The following is a 20,353-nucleotide window of genomic DNA, read 5'->3' as shown; positions in this document are numbered from 1 at the left end:
CTGGTTGACACTGCAGAATACTAAGCTTGAAGCATTGTTACAGATTGAATATATGCAACCCTCGCAAATCAGAACATGCGTGGAAACACACTACCTTTCCATGTCAGCTGGCTATGAATTTTAATTATTTAAAAGCATATTACACCTATGAAGCAAAAGGCAAAGTCCAGTGTAATATATAAAAAATGTGTCTAATGTATTGTCCTTGCAGGGAATGATGAAATATGAATGTATTTTACCTTGTGTAAGGTGAATAGTATAATTATTCATAAAATTATTTTTCTAATTTATTTTTTTAAATCCCTGTTATTTTGCATTTTATTTTGTATTGTCTGTTTTGTAACCTTCTTCTTCTGTAACCATGTTTGTTTTTGTTTTTTTTTATATTTATATTCCAATTTAAGAAACAATATTTCTGCCGTGATCAATTACATCATCTGATCCCAAAACACGGGATTGGGCGAACTGTATGTTGTATCAATGTATATTCTGTATGGAAAACATGCTATGTTCAAACTCTGTCAGCTGCTAGCAGGGCTATTTTTCTGGAAAAATAGGTTCAGGAACTGTGGGAGAAGCTACTGGGGGTGGAGCAATAGATGGATAGCTATTTAGTATTTAAAAAGGAAGGCACTCAAAGGGGCCTTTTAAAATAAAACTTATCTTATGGAAATACATTTTGGCCCAAGATAATTCCATCATAAGCAATGAGAGGTTCAGGAACTGGGTTCCTGCCTGTTCCTGCTGAAAAATAGTACTGGCTGCTAGTATGTATGAACTAGAAATGAGCGGGTTCGGATTTCTGAAATCCGAACCCCCCCCGATCCGAGTCGTATCGGAGTCAGGCTCTACTTTTCCGGCCTGACTCTGATCTGAAATCGAGGCAAAACATCATCATCCCGCCTTCCGGATCTCACGGGTTTTGGATTCTATAAAAGGTCCCCACGTCGGCGCCATTTCTCACTCCGGCTGTGGACAGTGAAGAGGGAGGGTGGGAGCTAGGGCTGGCTGGGCTGTGTTGTGCTGCTGTTGTCCATAGGGGCTGGCTGGGCTGTGTTGTGCAGTCAGTTGTCCATAGGGGCTGTGTCCACTCCAAAGTCTATAGGGGCTGGCTGGACTGTGTTGTGCAGTGTCCCATAAAGGCTGTAGTTCTAGAGGGGTGCTGTAGTGTTGTCCAGGGGGTGATCTGTGCATCAGGGGCGCTCCCCCAAAGAGCACTCCAAAAAAAATAAAACATTTTTTTCTGTGTTTCTGAATTGTGTGCACAGGAGCCGCGCATGCATCAACAAAGTAGCATCAAGCGTCATAAGTAAAGGGCCGGCTGGCTTAACCGTTAAAGGGTGCTGTAACCCCCAAAGTGCACTCCAAACAAAATAAAAAAATATTTTCTGTGTTTGTGAATTGTGTGCACTGTGGCTGCAGGTGCATCAACAAAGGAGCAGCGCCAAGCGTGCGCCTGTGTCATAAGTAAAGGGCCGGTTGGCTCGTCCGTTAAAGGGTGCTGTAATCCCCAAAGTGCACTCCAAAAAATTTTTTTTTTTCTGTGTTTGTGAATTGTGTGCACCGAAGAACTGTGCTTTCTAAGAAGATATCACAAATCCCCAAGGAGATCCAAGTGTGGTGGCGGTTGCGATGCCTGACCTTCCCAGCACTGGACGGGAAGAGGTGGCTCTATCCACAATTTGCATGCCCTCTGCAAGTGCTGAAAGGAGCACCCACAGTCCACTTGCTGATATGCAAATTGAAGATGTCACTGTTGACGTACAACAGGATGAGGATACTGGTGTAGCTGGCGCTGAGGAGGAAGTTGGCGAGGAGGATTCTGATGGTGATGTGGTTTGTTTAAATCAGGCTCTGGGGGAGACAGTTGTTATCTGTGGGATGAAAAAGCCCCTCACAGTCATGCCTGGGCAGAAGACCAAACATTCCACCTCTTTGGTCTGGCAATACTTCTATCCAAATCCGGACAACAACTGTCTTGCCATATGTACCATATGTAAAGGTGAAATAAGTAAGGGTAGGGACGTTAACCACCTAGGAACATCCTCCCTTATACGTCACCTGCAGCGCGTTCATAAAAAGTTACTGTCAAGTTCAGAAACTTTGGCTAAGACCGTAAGCAGACCAGGGACACCTGAATCCCTTTGTCCTGTTGTATCCAAGCACCTCCAAACCACACCGTCAACTCCCTCCTCATCAATTTCCTCCTTAGTCTGGATCGGAAGAAGTCCTGCAGGCCATGTCACTGGCATGACTGACTCTCCTATCCGGGATTCCTTCGGAGGATCCTGCATTGCTACGCCTACTGCTGTTGCTGCTGGGAGTCATTCATCATCCCAGAGAGGAAGTAGGAACACCACTACTTTTACTAAACAATTGACCCTCCAACAGTCCTTAGCGAGGAGGATGAAGTACGACAGCAGTCATCCTGAAGCAAAACTTATAACTGAGGCCTTGACTGCTATGTTGGTGTTAGACGTGCGTCTGGTATCCGCCATTAGTGCAATGGGATTTAGACAATTGATGGAGGTAGTGTGTCCCCGGTTCCAAATCCCGTCTAGATTCCACTTCACTAGGCAGGCGATACAGAGACTGTACAGAAACGTCAGAAAAAGTGTCCTCAGTGTCCTGAAAAATGCAGTTGTACCAAATGTCCACTTAACCATGGACATGTGGACAAGTGGAACAGGGCAGACTAAGGACTATATGACTGTGACAGCCTACTGGGTAGATGTATCACCTTACACAGCAACAACAGCAGCGTCACCAGTAGCAGCATCTCAGAAACGCCAGCTCGTTCCAAGGCAGGCTATGCTGTGTATCACCGGTTTCAGTAAGAGGCACACTGCCGACAACCTCTTAGAGAAACTGAGGGAAATCATCGCCCAGTGGCTTACCCCACTTAGACTCTCCTGGGGATTTGTGATATCTGACAACGCCACCAATATTGTGCGGGCATTACATCTGGGCAAATTCCAGCATGTCCCATGTTTTGCTCACACAATAAATTTGGTGGTGCAGAATTTTCTGAAAAGCGACAGGGGCGTGCTGGAGACTCTTTGGGTGGGCCGAAAAATTTCTGCACACTTTCGCCATTCAGCGACTGCGTGCCGAAGACTGGCGCACTAGCAAACACTCTTGAACCTGCCCCACCATCACCTGAAGCAAGAGGTTGTGACGCCGTGGAACTCAACCCTCTATATGCTTCAGAGGATGGAGGAGCAGCAAAAGGCCATTCAAGCCTATACATCCACCTATGACATAGGCAAAGGAGGGGGTTTGCACCTGACTCAAGCGCAGTGGAGAATGATTTCCGTGTTGTGCAAGGTTCTCCAGCCCTTCGAACTTGCCACATGGGAAGTCAGTTCAGATACTGCCAGCTTGAGTCAGGTCATTCCCCTCATCAGGCTTTTGCAGAAGCAGCTGGAGAAAGTGAAGGAGGAGCTAAGACTGAGCGATTCCGCTCGGCATGTGGGACTTGTGGATGAAGCCCTTCATTCGCTTCGCAAGGATTCCAGGGTGGTCAATCTGTTGAAATCAGACCACTACATTTTGGCCACCGTGCTCGATCCTAGGTTTAAAGCCTATGTGGTGTCTCTCTCTTTCCGGCTGACACACGCCTGCAGAGGTGCAAAGACCTGCTGGTGAAAACACTCTCAGCTGAAGCGGAACGTGACACGTCAACAGCTCCTTCTTCATTTTCTCCCACAACTGGGGCTGCCGGGAAAAAACTTAGGTATCCTAAGCAACCCGCTGGCTGTAATGCAGGGCAGGCAGGACCAAGTTTGGACATCTGTTCCGGACTGAAGGACCTGGCAACAATTTCTGACATGTCTACTGTCACTGCATATGATACTGTCACCATTTACAGAATGGTGGAGGATTACATCGGTGACAGCATCCAAGTAGGGATGTCAGACAGTCCGTACCTGTACTGGCAGGAAAAAAAGGGAATTTGGAGGCCCCTGTACAAACTGGCTCTATTTTACCTGAGTTGCCCCCCCTCCAGTGTGTACTCCGAAAAAGAGTGTTTAGTGCAGTCGGAAACCTTGTCACGAAAGGCATAGGAGGTTTCTTCCACAAAATGTGGAGAAGATGCTGTTCATAAAAATGAATTATCAACTCTTCCAGGGAGACCAGCCTCCAGAACGTACAGAGGGACCTGTGGTGGTGGATTCCAGCGGGGATGAATCAATACTCTGTGAGGATGAGGATGTACACAACACTGAAGAGGGTGAGGAATCGGTGGATAAGGAGGATGAGGACGACATCTTGCCTCCGTAGAGCCAGTTTGTGCATGGACAGATTCATTGCCAGCTTGTTTTGTGGGGGCCCAAACGAACCAATCATTTCAGCCACAGTCGTGTGGCAGACCCTGGCGCTGAATTGATTGGTTTGTTAAAGTGTGCATGTCCTGTTTATACGACATAAGGGTGGCTGGGAGGGCTCAAGGACTATTCCATCTTGCACCTCCTTTTTTTTTTTTCTTTGCATTATGTACTGTTTGGGGCCTAGTTTTTCAAACTGCCATCCTGTCTGCCACTGCAGTGTCACTTCTAGATGGGCCACGTGTTTGTGCCGCCCACTCGTGTCGCTTTGCATAGTCATCCAGCTACCTCGGTGCAACCTTTTGGACATAAAAACACTATTGTGAGGTGTGAGGTGTTCAGAATAGACTGGAAATGAGTGGAAATTAAGGTTATTGAGGTTAATAATAGCATAGGAGCAGAAAAACCCACAAATTCTGTGATTTGTGATACAGATCCAAAACACAAAACCCGGAAGGGTGGTTTTGGCAAAACCAATCCAGATCCAAAACCCGAAGAAAGATCCAGATCCAAAACCAAAACACGAAAAGTGGCCGGTGCACACCCCTAGTATGAACTATTGTACATAAGTCAATATTGACATCCAAGAGCAATAACCCTACTCTGCCAGCACATCTGTTAAGGCCTAATGCTGGGTACACCTTTAAAGATGTGTACCCAGTATGATCTCGCAAGCAACGGGAACTGGCGGGGGTCCCAGCAACGACAAGTGCATACACACTTGCCAATGTCAGGAGCACCTTCAAGGCGGCAGGGGCCATTCTACATTCGGCAGCATGGCCCTTGCTAACTATGGCCCTCATTCAGAGCCACTCGCTATTTGCGGTCGTTCGTTCTAAAACAAGGGGTGGCTATTCAAATGAACCGTTCGCTGTTTGCGGTCTGTTCACGCCTCTATGTCTGAACGAGCGAGCAAAACTTGCGTTCGTTTTTTGGAAAATTACGCCCCCTGGCCGCTCGCATCCTACGTCATGTCCGCTATTTATTAGATTAATCGAGTACATCGAACAGGATATGAACTGCTCGCTATTCTTGTGGTTGGTTTTTTCAACCGCTATTTTGCGAGCAGTTCTGAGTTAAAAAAAAACAAATGACGTGGTCATTGACGCTGCTCTATTAATTATGCACACCCATAAAACGCACATTTTGACCTTTAAGCACGCCTGCGTTCTGATCTCCACTCCCCGTTTTCAAGCACCTTCCCCTGTTACCACCCACATACGCCTCATTCTGTCACTCAAAATAGCAGGCACTCACTATATTGCGTACAAACGATTTTCGGCCACACTGACTGGTTCGCGCATGCGTACTAAAAACCGTACGCATGCGCAGATGTGCGAACATCGCTCGGAACGAGCGTACTGCCGCTAGTGAGTGGCTCTGAATGAGGGCCTATGTCACCAGATGGAACTGCAAGCAGGTCCGACAGGCGATGTCGCTGACTATGCGTGGGAGCGCCATTGTCAGCGACATAGAGGATACACAATAGACTGTGCCAAATATGTCGTCAGGTCAGATCTGATTACCTATCGTCTAGTGTGTACCAGCCATTAGAGTGTTTATTTACCCAGCATAACCCTAGGAAGAAGAGGTCTGTGTTTCAGATACCATTTTATATTTATCTTGGAGAACACAAAGGAACTGTGTCCCTGCCCTACAAGGGTGACAAATCTTGTGAAGTCAAGAGGACAGGTTATATGATGTTGCAGACCACTGAACCCCAAATATTTCCGGGTGGATAATGGAAGTCACATATCACAGTGACAGGGACCCTGTTAGTTTGACCAGGTAACTCTGTATTGGGAGATACAGGGGGTCTTCTATTGATCTCAGGCCCTGCTAACCTGACAGGGGGACCCTCTTTAATCAGGAACATTGTCTCCTCATTGAGCTTGCGCAAAGCAGTTTAATGTTTGGCGTGGAGGGGGCGTGGCTATTATGTGGCAGTGTATGAGCCTCGATTGGCTAACCTGTCAGGGAGAAGAGAGGAGTACATGTCTATTTTGAGCTGGCTCCAACAATCACAAGCTAACATCGGGGGGCCACCCCATTTATGCCGATGATCCTGGACCTGTGCTGCTGCTTATTCACGGGAGCCTTTTGTCTGGGAATAAGGAGCAGCTTGTAGCCATGATCATCTGCACTAGCGGGGCCCCGTACACCGGTATCCCCTGCACTCCCTGATGACAGCCCTGGATTCCTAGCCTGTGTAGAAGAGTTTTATATTGATACCATAATATCATGAGTAGTAGGGGGTGGGGGAACAGTTGGCTTACGAATTGGCCTTTTAATTGACGCAGATTTGCATCATACTGTAATTAGGAAAAGGCTCAGTGGCCTCTTTCTCTGTGATGGCAGTTACCAGTAATAGATAGTTGTACCAACTATGGATTGTGTAATTAACCAAATACATCAGGAACTGAAGTTGTCTGGTAACACTGACAGTGCCTAAAATCTTTTTGCTTTTATGCAAATCTAATCACTTACACTTACATAAGTATTATAATAAAGTTCATTTTTAATGTTTATCCCAGAACTGTCCCTAAACTATCCTTAATGTTTCATTGTTTATACAGAGAAAATGTCATCCCTGCTACTGTATGTTTTAGCATTGTAAAGAGTAACTCCATATTAACCTGTAGCACCAATCATACAGTATATTATGCAGAACCATTAACCCATGCACGAAGCAGTGCAATTGCAGTGATTTAACAGTTCTTGCATTAACGGACCGGATCTCGCCATCGAGAGCTGACATGGGGTTGGGTACTGGGGGTGTGGCCAAATCTGTAAGGCATTGCCACGCCTCCTTTAAAACATGTAAAAGTTACTAAGCGCTGCACAGGAAAGGGGGACATTTTGTCTCTTCAGCAGTGGCCCTGGGCCCCTCCAACAAGTCTGGGTAATCCGTGCCTGCCTCCCTCCACTTTAGTTCTATCATTAGACAGATGTTCAACATTCATGATTCTCCTTCTCCCTTGACAGTGGTGGGGTGAATATCTGAGAAATTGTAGTGATCTTGAGTTTGGTACCACTGGCATTCTGCTTGGGATGTAGTTAGGATGCCAGCAGTCGAAATGCCGACTGCCGAAATCCCGACCGTGAAAGCCCGGCATAGAACTAGAGATAGGCGTCTAAATACCAATGCCTATCATTAGCCTCACTCCGTAGTCCCAACGCCCGACATACCAAACGTAGGTAAGCCGGGCATCGGGAGGGTTAATTTTAGGGACTCCCGCGGCGACGGTTAGGCTAGGGAAAGGGTGGTTAGTGTTAGACACTACCAGGGGGAGGTTAGGGTTAGGCAACCCCCTCGGGAGTGTTAGGTTTAGGGTGCAGGGAGGGGGGGGGTTAGGTTTAGGAACCCGTGGGGGGAGGTTAGGGTTAGGCACTAGGGGGGAGGTTTGGGGTAGGCACCACTAAGGGAGGGTTAGAGGGTGGGAGAGGGGAGGGTTAGGGGACTTACCCTAGTTGAGGTTTTCATCTGCTGGCCTTCCGGCATTGGGATTTCATCCGCCAGGCTTAGGTCCAGCGATATTGCATACAGTTTCCTTCTGCTTCTGTGTGGTGGTTTTTCATACTATGGTGGAGTTTTGTTGTTCCCAATTGCTAGATTTGCTCCTATTACCTATATTCATGCGTTTTACATTTTTAACTATTAACTGCATTCCTTTGCTGTCTGCTTATACTAGAGGAATAGGCAACATTTATTTCAGTGTGCGCCAGATGTACAGCAGTACAAGTCCAAAAAACTTTATGGAGTGCCACCACCATTACAACAGTTACAAAAGTAATAGATGGGTACTAAAACATTAGTGGCGTCCCTATCCTTGCTTTTTTTTTTTTTTTTTTTTTAAGCTAGTTTGCTTAGGTTAGACTGATATTTTATAGTCTGACATGCTTCAGAATATTTTGTGAGCAGGATTAACTGTGGCCAGTTTTACTCACCTAAGGCCCAGGCTTCACTTAGAATGCGGGCCACACTTGGGTTCTCCAGTTTAGAGAGGGTTTAGCATGCTGGGAAGGCGTTGAAGCAGGAGGGCAGGAGCAGCACAGCATGTGTAGTAGCTTAGGGATGGACTCTGCAGGCCATTGAGAGGTGTGACAGGACCTGGTACTTGGAGGTGAGGCCCCGCCCACTCCAAAAAACCTATGCAGCTACTATGCAGGGGGGCAGCTCTAGGGGAGGGGTGATCAGCAATTACCCCCACCTGTAACGCTACTTCTCTCTGCCCACTACTGCTGGCCGTACCTGTATAGCATCGGCAATGAGAGGAGAATGCTGCAGCAGTCTCCGCTCTTTTACTGCCCGATGTACCAATGCTTTGCTATACAGTTGTGGCCAGGGGTAATGGGCAAAGCAGTGGGAGTGGTAGTTAACCCAGGCACCTGCCGGGCCCCTCCAATTGACCTGGGCAAGTAGTGCCCACTCCCAGCCCTCTAGATGCCCCTGCCTGCAGGTGCCATTCTAGACATGTCAGTGTGGCAGTAGTGCCAAGGTTTGCCTACGCCTGCTCTACGGTATACTAATAACATTCTGTATATATTTTTGTAACTTAAGGAAAAATGTTACATTCCACTGAAGGTTTGAAGATTAACAAAAAAGGAATAACATACAGTATAAATTTCAGATGCATTGCATTTATATGGACCAACTTTATCCATTACATAAACACAGTATTCTAATCACCTACCTACTAACCTGGACATTTATTTTTCTTATTTTTCAGGCTTACCAATAAGGAAACACAAGGACGTCCCCTTAAACATAGTAAAGGGACCAAAATGAGAAATAAAAGGATGTTCTGGTTATGAAGACTCTATAGTTCTATTTTGTTGCAATGTACCATATTTGGCATTTTTTAGATGTGACCTCCCAAACAAAATCTACAACTGCGGATCTGTCAGTTCAATTAATCAGGTCCAACAATATTTTCAGGTGTGCTCCAAATATTTGTAACAATGTTTGCTTCATTACCACAACTTCCCAGACATGTTTTTTTGCTTTACAGTCTTGTCTACAATTCTCCTTAAAATGTAGCGCTGTGACTGTTCTGCACTGGGGATAATGATCACTTATCCTAAACAAAGTGCAAAGTGATGCGTGTATATACAAAACCAGATGTACATTATCATAGCTTTTAGCATGTCTCTAACAGTTAAGGCCCCCATACATCAGCAATTGATTGCAGGAATTCTGCAATTTGCAATCGATTTGTGTATAAAAATCTTTCCCTTTTTCAGTCAATTGCAAATTACAGAATTGCCGCAATCAATTGCTGATGTATGCTGGCCTTTTGTCCAGAAATTCCCAAACACTGTCCTTAAAAGCACCCCAACAGTTCAGGTTTTAGAGAGATCCATGGTTCAGCACAGGTGGTTAAATCAAATGGACTGAGGTACAAATTAAGTCACCTGTGGTCAAGCATGGATATCCCTAAAACCTGGACTCTTGGGGTGCTTTGAGGACTGAGTTTGGGAACTTCTTTGCTAGTATATTGTCCGTATGTCTACTGTGTGTTGTGTTTAATATATTCACATATGCAGCTTTCACTAAGTGACTGAAATTGTTTCATTGACATTGTGCAGGTGTTTTTCCTTCTGCCATTAGTAACTCTTGTTGCAGTATTATAAGTGGGTCTACTGGAGGTGAAGTATTTAATTTATTCCCATTGCACACTGTCAACAAAAGATTAAATAGAAGTCTCCAAGTAGAGAGTTTATTTTTATAGTGTGTTTTTTTTTTTTTTTTTTTTTTAATGAAGGTATAAAAGATTTTTGTATAGGCTATGCTAGCTTTCTGATCTCTGATACAGCAGTCTTGATGTTTGAGTTGTTCTTTGATGTTTTTAAATTTCCGTTGAAGGCAGCTTATCTGAGTCGCTACTTTTCTATAACAGGTTGTACTCTATATTGAAAGTGGATCACTTTCACATTTTCTTGAATTTTCACAGTAAGACACTTGTATATTATTTGGAATAAAAAATGTGAGCAAAAGCTGATTCGGCGTTGTAGTAGTAACTAGTGCGTAGGCTCAGGTTGTGGGAAGAGCATATGAAAGGTAAATGTGTACAATAATTCATAATCTCAAAGTATTCGCTCTAGGAAAACCTTTTTAGAGGCAGATATGTAGGCTGAACCAATATTGAGAAACAGTCTTTAGGAACTAGGGGGTCTATTTACTAAGCAGTGTTAGGAGACAGAGTGGAAGGTGATAAGGTGCCAGCCAATCAGCTCCCAACTGTCATTTTTCAAACACAGCCTGTGAGATGACAGTTGTGAACTGATTGCCTGGCACCTTATCCCTATTCACTCTATCTCCTAACACTGCTTAGTAAATAGACCCCCAAATTAGCTAAAAAATATATACACTGACAGGTTCTGTGCATATTGGTTTTTAAATTGCATTATTCTTCACATTTTTAAAAATTTGCATAAAAGGCGAACTATAGTATTTACAAAATATCATTTGCACACCACTGCTTATGGTTTAATACAACGAACTGTCCTCTAAGGGTGTGATATGTCGGCAGTCATAATGTCGACGTTTACCATGTTGACGTTCATAATGTAGCCACTAATTAAATGATAACATGTTAGAATGTCAACATATTGTCTCTAGTGGCCCAGCGATGACTTGCCTGCTCCTCACAGCTGCAGTGGCTTCCAGTACCCGGCAATCATGTAACTCTCACTTCCGCGGTTCCTCCAGCATTCTGGAAGTGTTCAATTCTTAGCCCTCTAGTGCCTTACCCTAATTGCCCCATCTGCAGTCTAACCCTAATGTTGACATTTAATTTGTCAACATTCTTAGAATGTAGACATATTGCCTGTTGGCACTGCAAATGTCGTACTATTGACTACAGTACATCCCATCTAAATCCAATTCTCTATTAGCTATAGAGGCTTAGGAGTGCAGATATATACTTCAGGAACGAATTGGGGCAATTCAATTCCAGTTAATGTTGCATCGCCTCCTCTTTGCACAGACTTCACTATTATCCTTATATTTTCCTGTCCAACCCTATGGGCCGGCAAGGTGATGTCAAGGTGATTTATAATTGGGTTGCAATCGGGAAACCGGCTGACGTGATCCCGACAGCCGGCTTCCCGACTGCTTTATCCCAGCGTGGGTTAAAGGACAGGCGTCTATATCTAGACGCTTGTCATTTTCCCGACGCCGGGAGACAGGCGCCCAGCATCCCGATCAAAGGGATGCCGGGCGCCGCGAGCGGACAGCCGCGGGGGGGAGGGTTAGGTTTAGGGCACCCCCCGGGGGACTTAGGTTTAGTCAGCGGGGAAGGGGGGGTTAGGGTTAGGCACTTACAGGGGGATTAGGGTTAGGCACTTGGGGGGAGGTTAGGGTTAGGCACCCCTAAGGAGGGTTAGGGTTAGGCTAGTATATACTTACATGAGGACAATTGGGATTTCCAGCGCTGTCGGGCTGCCGCTGCCGGGAATCGAACCGGCGGTATTTCATACCGATTCCGTATAATCACCTAGAATTGACTTGCTCCCTAAGTATTTCATGGATATTTGTTCAGGATATGCTTCAGTGATTTGAAAAGATGTAGATCATAAACAGTAGTGAATTTAGGGGGTCAGCCGACAGGGCTGTATAATGGAGGCTTTTTATATAATTCTGTGCCCAGCAGACTGATAGCACATTGATTGGACCTCTGCTGGGCGGGTGCGACTCTCTCAAGCTGGCCACAGACATAGCGATGTGTTCACGATCCGACATTGTGCACGATTTCCCTTAAACTCTTCTCGGCAGCTCTGCACATGATTTGGTGTTGCAGTGCATACGATCTATTTCTCCAGTGCATTTGTATCCCAGATTGGCAGATCTGCCTTACAGCACGGCAGATCTGAAGATGCGATGTGCATCGCATCGTGATCGTGAGTGGGGACTCACGATTTTCTCACGATTTGGCCATATTTTACACTATCTATCGTTCCAATGTGTCAGAATCGGCCAGATCGGGTAAAATATCGCTATGCACTGTGTTGTTGAGTGTTTCCAGCAGTCACTTGGGGGGAGGGGCATGTCACCCTGGACACCCTTCTCTCAGTGGGCCCTCCGGCAATTGATTACAGCTGCAGTGTAGCAGAGAAGGGGACGGAGCAGCTACTGTGCTATAGACAGTGAGTGTAGTTTACCCTGTCGTAGGGGTGGGCAATAAGCGACTCCCCCAGCTGTTGAACTACATATCCCAGCATGCCCTGCCACAGTTTTCCTATTTGGCCTCATTGCTAAAACTGTTGCAAGGCATGTTGGGATTTGTAGTTCAACAGCTGGAGGGCCACTTATTGCCCACCCCTAAGAGAGAATGTGACATGCATAGTGTTTCTGAGACTGTATTTGTATGTATGTGAGTGACAGTGTGTGTGTGTGTGTGTGTCTGTGACTGTATTTATATATGTGTGTACGTCTGTGTGTGACTATGTGAATAAGTGTGCCCCGGGCTCCCCAAAGTCTTAATCCAGCTCGGGAGGGGTGGGGGGGAGAGGGCCTTTGCTTATAGGTGCACTGCACAGCTAAATTGATGGAATACTGCTAAACTGAACTATTCAATACACCAGGCTAGCCTTCCGAGCAAGGACTGGTGTTGATGTACTGGCTACCTAGTGTGTGTATTATAATAGGAACGAAGTATGAGGGTACATTTGTATTTTTTTTTTTCTTCTTCTTCGGGGTCCATGGGGTCCACTGCCAATACGTTGGGGTATAAATCCCGGTCACCAAACAGTTAAACGATATACCCCGCCTCTGGCCTCAGGTAGCCAGTTGTTTCCTGTTTGGTGGTTTCAGGAGCAATCACGCAGACGAGTAATATAAAAAAAAATAAGATAAGTATATTAAAAGAGAGTTTTCCTCTCCATCGGGCGGGTGGTTTGAGCTGTCCTGGAAGCAGCCTCGCATCTGACTGGAGACGCATCGGCCACCTTGCTACAGCTACCCCCTCCGATGCTGCAACGCTGCTAGTGTCTTTGGCAGGGGCTCTGACACCTGGACTGCATCCGGATCAAGGGGATGACAGGTAAGAGGGGTCTCTGTGGCTGCTAACGCCAAGACCACGTGGCGGTTCGGGCTCCGGCAGTGGAGACTGGCCGGAGGTCAGCTGCAGTCGGGAGGACATAACAGCTTGTCTCCTACACTAGACCGCCGGGATATGACGCAGCTCCAGACAAGCCGGGGGTTGTTTCTCTGGCGGCGGCCATGTCAGTTTACCGGGCAGGTCCAAGCAGCATAGGGGAGGTTCGCTTTCCTCGGTGGCCCCTCCCCCAATCCACACGCTAGCCAGTCACTTTTCCATGCGTTGTGGGTTGCTCCGCCCAGCTTCCCCTATATGAGCAGCCAGCGTACACTTTCAGGTGCTTTCAGATGCTGCTCGCTCTGGAGGCTGGGCAGTCTCTCTGTATACCTCTCCTACTGCTGGATCAGGTTTTACAGAGCTCTATCCTACTATGCCTAGAGCTAATTTGTAGTGGCAAGAGCAAAAATTGCATATTGCTCGCAGAGTGTTTATGCATTGCATGTGATTGATGTTTGTTGAGTACTGTCTTTTTTGAATAACTGTCAGTCCTTTAACCTTTCACTGCTGTATTTTCCCCTCATCCCTCAGCTGCGGGTGTGTGGTTGGGGGTTAGATGCTCAGCACGGAATCTGTATGAAATACCGCCGGCCACATGGGTTCGATTCCCGGCAGTGCTTGGCCGACAACAGCAGAGTTCCCGGCAGCGGAAGCCCAACAGCGCTGGAAATCCCGATCGTGGATAGGTAAGTACTAACTAACCTAACCTAACCCTAACCTCCCCCCAAGTGCCTAACCCTAACCCACCCTTCCCCACTACCTAAACCTAAGTCCCCCGGGGGGTGCCTATCCCTAAATCCCCCTTGAGGAGGGGGGGATTAGGGTTAGGCACTTGGGGGGGAAGTTAGGGTTAGGCACCCCTAAGGAGGGTTAAGGGGGTTAGGTTAGTGGATACTTACCTATCCACAATCGGGATTTCCAGCGCTGTCGGGCTTCCGCTGCGTCGCACTCTGCTCCTGTCGGGCTACCGCTGACTGGAATCAAACCATGCGGCCGGCGGTATTTCATACCCATTCCCTAAATCTAACCCCGCCCCGCAGCTGTCCGCTCGCGGCGCCTGGCATCCTTTCGGTATACAATAGGGCGCCGGCTTCCCGATTGTATACCCTCATCACATGTGCTCTTGGAACCTAAGCAGTTAGTATGTCTAAGGAATCTGAGGGTCAGGTGGCAGGAGCCCCTTTGCTGATATCCTGTATAGCCTGCAGAGCAGACTTATCCTCACAGGATTTTGTACAAAATGGACTATGTGGGAACTGTTTTAGACAGTCACCACATCAGTCAAATTTACCTATTACAGGGCCAGAGGCCCCCTGGGCTTACTTTTCCCAGGTCATGACCCAGGTGGCAGTGCATTTGGCTGCCCCTGCACCCCCGGTTTGGGTTTTCCTCAGCAGATGCATCACCCTATGGTTATGCCCTGTGTTTCCATCCTGGATGGACCTTGGTGCTGGTAGAGGTATGGCGTCATCTTCGGGCATTTTTCAACCACCACAGGCCGCCAAACCAAAACAGCCAAAATCTAGACGGCGTTCGGCCTCCCATATGGGTGAGTATTCCAGTACATCCTCCGAGGAGGAGCAGGCACAAGATTACTCTAAGGAGTCTGGCTCCGAAAAGGGTGAAGATCACTTCCCGGTGGCTGATGTCCCTTTTTTGATCAGGGCGGTGAAATCCATGTTAAATATTGAGGGAGGGGATCCTCCACATAGGGAGACACCCCTGTTTAAACGCCAGAAAGTGGTTAAGGCAGAGTTCCCCAAGTCATAACATTTATCAGAACTTATGGGGGAAGCATGGGTCTGTCCGGATAAGAAAAACCACCCCTCCAAAAGAGTGGCGCTGTTGTATCCTTTTCCATCAGAAGAATGTGCTAAATGGGAGACTCCACCTTCTGTTGATGCGCATGTGGCACAGCTAATAAAGCGTACCACGCTTCTGATCCTGGCGCTTTCATTGAAGGAAGTCATGGATAGAAGACTGGAGGGTTGCCTTAAATCAATTTTTTCACTTTCAGGAACACCTACTCGTCCAGCTATGGCCACGGCTTGGTTGCAAGGGCAATTGAGGAGTGGGTGAAAACTCTGGCAGAATCTTTGCCAGATGCATCCAAGGAACAGCTGGATGTGATTTCCTTTATTAAGGAGGGGGCGTCCTCTCTGGGGGAAGCAGCCTTGGATGCTGGGATTCTTTCTTCCAGGGTCTCAGCGGAATCCGTGGTGGCACGTAGGATTCTCTGGTTGAAAGATTGGAGAGCGGATGCAGGGTCCAAAAAGGCTCTAGAATCCCTTCCGTTCACAGGAGGAGTTCTTTTTGGTCCAGAATTGGACAAAATTGTGACCTCCATGGCAGCCTCAAAAGCTGCGGGTCTGCCTTCAGCATTTTTGGCTAAAACCAGATGGGCGTCCTTTCTGGGGTTTTGTCTACAGGGCAAGAACAAAGGTCAGCCCTCAGCTAGATTTCCGCCTAAAAAGACAGGACCTAGGAAACCCTGGGGGACCTAGGGGGCCGACTTCTCCGGTTTTCAGAAGCCTGGCTTCTCACAACAGAGGATGCCTGGGTTCGGGGAGTGGTCTCCCGCGGGTACGCCCTGACGTTTTGGAGAAGGAGGGTTCGGTAAGGGCCTTGGCCCTTCAACAAGCTATCCAATCTCTACTAGTGTCGGAAGTTGTTATTCCGGTGCCAGGGAATCAATAACGTGAGGGGTTTTACTCCAACCTGTTCTTGATTCAGAAACCAAATGGGTCATACCGGCACATTCTAAATTTGAAAGGGCTCAACAAGTTTGTTCGTGCACCCGGGTTCCGTATGGAAACATTACGGTCGATTGTGTTGGCCATGGAACAGAGGGACTATATGGTGTCCTTGGATATACAGGATGCTTACCTCCACATACCAATCACCTGGACCCATCAACAATTTCTACGGTTTGCGGTAGGGGGAGAACCTTTTCAGTTTCAGGCCCTACCATTTGGCTTGTCCACGGCTTCCCGGGTGTTCACCAAGGTGATGGCAATAATGATGGCATGCCTCAGACGCCAGGGTGTCAGAATTTTGCCTTACTTGGACGATCTCCTGTTGCTAGGTCAGTCTCCACAGCAGTTACAGGATCATTTGGGACTGGCTGTGTCCTGTCTGTACAGTCACAGCTGGATTATAAACTGGAAGAAGTCATCACCCCTTCTAGTACGCAAATTGCTTCACAACAGACAAAAATATCTGTTCAGTCAGCTATGCAGGTGCTGGGGTCAATGATGTCCACCTTCAGTATGGTGGAGTACGCTCAATTTCACTCCAGACCACTGCAGCAGTTAATCCTGTCGCGCTGGAACAAGGATTACCACACGATCAAGTCCCAGTTACTGCATCTCTCTCCAGAAGTACGATTATCCCTGTCGTGGTGGTTACGGACAAGGCATCTCAGACAGGGTCGTCCCTTTTGGGTGTCGGATTGGACATTATTCAAGACCGATGCCAGTCTTCAGGGCTGGGGGTGATGACAGGATCATACATTTTTCAGGGAAGGTGGACAGAGGCAGGAAGCCAGCTACCCATAAATATCCTGGAACTAAGAGCAATACTCAAAGCTTTAGTTCAGGCTCAGGAAATTTAAAAGGGCAGGCCTGTGCAAATACAGTCCGACAATCGCACCATGGTAGCCTACCTAAATCAATCAAGGGAGGAACAAGGAGTCGGGCTGCCTTGACAGAAGTGTCAAGGATCCTGGTGTGGGCAGAGCATCACCTCCCCACAATATCTGCCGTGTTCATTCCTGGAGTCCTGAATTGGGAGGCAGACTTTCTCAGTCGGCAGGAGATGAGTGCAGGAGAGTGGGCCCTGCACCCACAGGTTTTTCAAAACCTGATGGACAAATGGGGTCTATCAGAAATGTAACTTCTTGATGCCATGAGGTCTAACAAGGTTCCCAGGTACGGGTCCTGGACAAGGGATCCAAGGGCCGAGTTTGTAGATGCACGAACAGTAAGATGGCGGTACAGGCTAGCATATGTTTCCACCGTTTGCTCTTCTCCACAGTATCGTCAGAAAGATCAAGCAAGATGGCAGTACGGTGTTAGTAATAGCTCCGGCATGGCCGGAACGTCATTGGTTCACCGATCTACAGTCTCTCTCCGTGGACACTCCATGGCCCCTTCCGTTGAGACCGGATCTGTTAGTACAGGGTCCTTGCTGGTACCTGGATCTTCATTGGTTATCTTTGACGGCATGGCTCTTGAGGCCTCGGTCTTGAGGAAGAAAAACTTTTCTGAGTCTGTGATACAGACGATGCTGAAGGCACGTAAACCGTCCTCTGCTCGTATTTATTATAGAATTTGGCATGTGTTCTTTCAGTGGTGTGAACTGAGGAAATATGACCCGGAAAGATGTAGGGTTTCTAGAGTGCTTGATTTTCTTCAAAGCGGACTGGAAAAGGGGCTCCGCCTGGCCTCAATGAGGGTACAGGTTTCAGCCCTTTCAATCTGGTTCCAACAGAAGATCGCCCTGATGCCAGATAGAAGGATGTTTTTTCAGGGGGTGTTGAGGATTCAGCCTGCCTTCGTTCTCCCGGTAGTTCCATGGGATTTGACACTAGTTCTCAGGGTCTTACAGGCTCCCCCGTTTGAGCCCTTAAATTCAATAGATTTCAAGTGGTTAACAGCAAAGACAGTATTTCTTCTTGCTATTGCATCTGCATGCAGACTATTGGATCTGGCTGCACTTTCCGTCCGAAATCCCTTTTTTGGTATTTAATCAAGATAGAGCAGTACTCCGTACTAGGCAGGATTACCTTCCAAAAGTGGTATCTAAGTTTTAATATAAATGAGGAAATAGTGGTCCCAGCTTTTCAGGATGCAAGTCTCTTGGTAGAAGAGGCTTCCCTAGATGTTGTCCGTGCATTGCGAATTTATGCAAAACGCACTAGCAAACAGAGGAAATCTGATTCCCTTTTTGTGCTTTATGGTTGTCATCAGCATGGCTGGCCAGCCAATAAACAGACGCTGGCCAAGTGGATTTGCATGGCAATCTCACAAGCTTATACACAGACTGGCCTACGGGTGCCGGACTCCGTAACAGCACATTCTACTCGATCGGTAGGGCCTTCGTGGGCAGCCCGCCAGGGCGCCTCTGCTGAACAATTGTGCAGCACAGTCACATGGTCTTCCATCCATACTTTTTGTCAAATTTTATGCTTTTGACACCTTTGCCTCTCAGGATGCATCCTTCGGGCATAGGATTCTCCTCTCTTCCAAGACTCAGGAGCATCCCCGTCCATTGGGTTAGTGCTTTGGGATATCCCCAACGTATTGGCTGTGGACCCCATGGACCCGAAGAAGAAAATGAGTTATGGTATGACATACCTTTGTTAACTCTTTTTCTTCGAGGTCCATGGGCTCCACAGGACACCCACCCTAACGCACCTGTAGTTCCGGGGGGTTTTCTGTAGTTTCCTTTCTCTTTCAGAGTCTGGATTAGTGAGTATGGGTTTCTTCTTTCTTATCTTTTTGTCTTCGCTTGCTTGAGCTTGGTAACGAACTGGCTACCGGAGGCGAGGTATATGAGGGAGAAGCCGGTGCATACTGGGAACAGAGAGCTAGTTTCGTTTAACTGTTTGGTGACCGGGATTTATACCCCAACATATTGTCTGTGGACCCCATGGACCTCAAAGAAAAAGAGTTAACAAAGGTATGTCATACCATAACCCTTATTTTCTTTGATGGGATGAGGAAGGGGAAATCTGAAAAGAGGTGCTTGTGTGAACATAAATTGCAGGTTATATGATGACAGAAGTTTCTTAATATCTTGGGAGTGAAGAGAGAGGGTTGGGGATATGACTGTTTAAATATCTGTGTGATTAGGGAAGTTCTGGATGACGGAGCATGTAGTTCCACAATAGATGGAGGACCACATGTTTCCTACCACTGGGGATTGCAATTAGAATGTGGAAAGTTTTAAATAGTTAAATATAAGGAGGAAAATGACAAATGTAAGGGGAATAGATCAGGAACAACAATATAATGTTATGAATGTTGTTAGAGGAAGGGGGGGCCCAAATCATTGTCTTGCTTAGGGCCCCACAAGGTCTAAATCCGCCTCTGCTCATAAATGCTTAGCCACCAAAATGGCTGCTTCTGCAGTGTATGTAGATAATAGAGGGTCAATGCAGAGATGTCAGTAAAATAATGCATCACTCAAAAAATGAAAAAATAGCTTCCTTCGAATATATGCAGCGCTTATAGCATAAGTGACTAGTTTACTATTAGTTTTCATGTACCCTATACTAGGTGCAAAAGAAACCCCTGCTAGGGGACATGTGCTCGTATATACACTTATGTGCTGCTCTGCATGCGTTCCGGCTATAATCCTTGACAGTTACTTCTGGCAAAACGCATGTTAGCAGTTTCACTATGTAAAACTTAACCAGCACTCTAATCTATTGTGGGATCCTATCCCTTCTATAATGTATTGCAGGGAGCTAGATTTATTTTATTTTATAAAGGATAGAGCATAATTAAGGACAATGTGTACCGTGCATGTTGCACTAATTTGGCTCCTACCGATGCTTCAACTTTTTTGTTCTGAGAGGAACATCATGGTGTTACATTGTGTAACACCATGAAGATTAGCAATGTTTTAATTTAGAATACATGGCTTTAGCCACATAGAGGGTGAATATGATTAAATATTTGGGGGGGGGGGGGTGTAACCTTAATTGCATATACTGTGTGCTCTGTACGGAATACCAGATACCTTTTCATTTTGGACATATATACCATATATATGCTCTGCAGCCAGGGCCGGACTGGGACTAAAAATAGGCCCTGGCATTTAAAGAACACACCGGCCCACCTTGGCGTCAGCATCTGGCTCCTGGCATAGACTCCTCCCCCTTACTATTCCTGACTCCTCCCACTTGCTCTTACAAATATA

The 20,353-nt window shown here is 46.7% G+C and overlaps 1 protein-coding gene across 3 annotated transcripts in view; it reads left to right on the top strand.

Annotated features, from left to right (window-relative positions):
- Window positions 1–9,512, top strand: part of LOC148436253 (uncharacterized) — a 125,163-nt gene extending 115,651 nt beyond the window's left edge. For all 3 annotated transcript variants that reach the window (XM_088465126.1, XM_088465125.1, XM_088465124.1), the window contains one exon: window positions 9,059–9,512. In XM_088465126.1, coding sequence (XP_088321252.1) covers window positions 9,059–9,117 — 59 coding nt within the window. In that variant the 3' untranslated portion in view covers window positions 9,118–9,512. The remainder of the gene's footprint in view (window positions 1–9,058) is intronic.
- The last annotated feature ends 10,841 nt before the right edge of the window (window positions 9,513–20,353 follow it).

This window comes from Taudactylus pleione, unplaced genomic scaffold (assembly GCF_031769625.1).
Source record: "Taudactylus pleione unplaced genomic scaffold, aTauple2 ptg001865l, whole genome shotgun sequence".
In the NCBI taxonomy this organism is placed as follows: Eukaryota; Metazoa; Chordata; class Amphibia; order Anura; family Myobatrachidae; genus Taudactylus; species Taudactylus pleione.
This window is presented reverse-complemented; position numbering and strand designations above follow the sequence as displayed.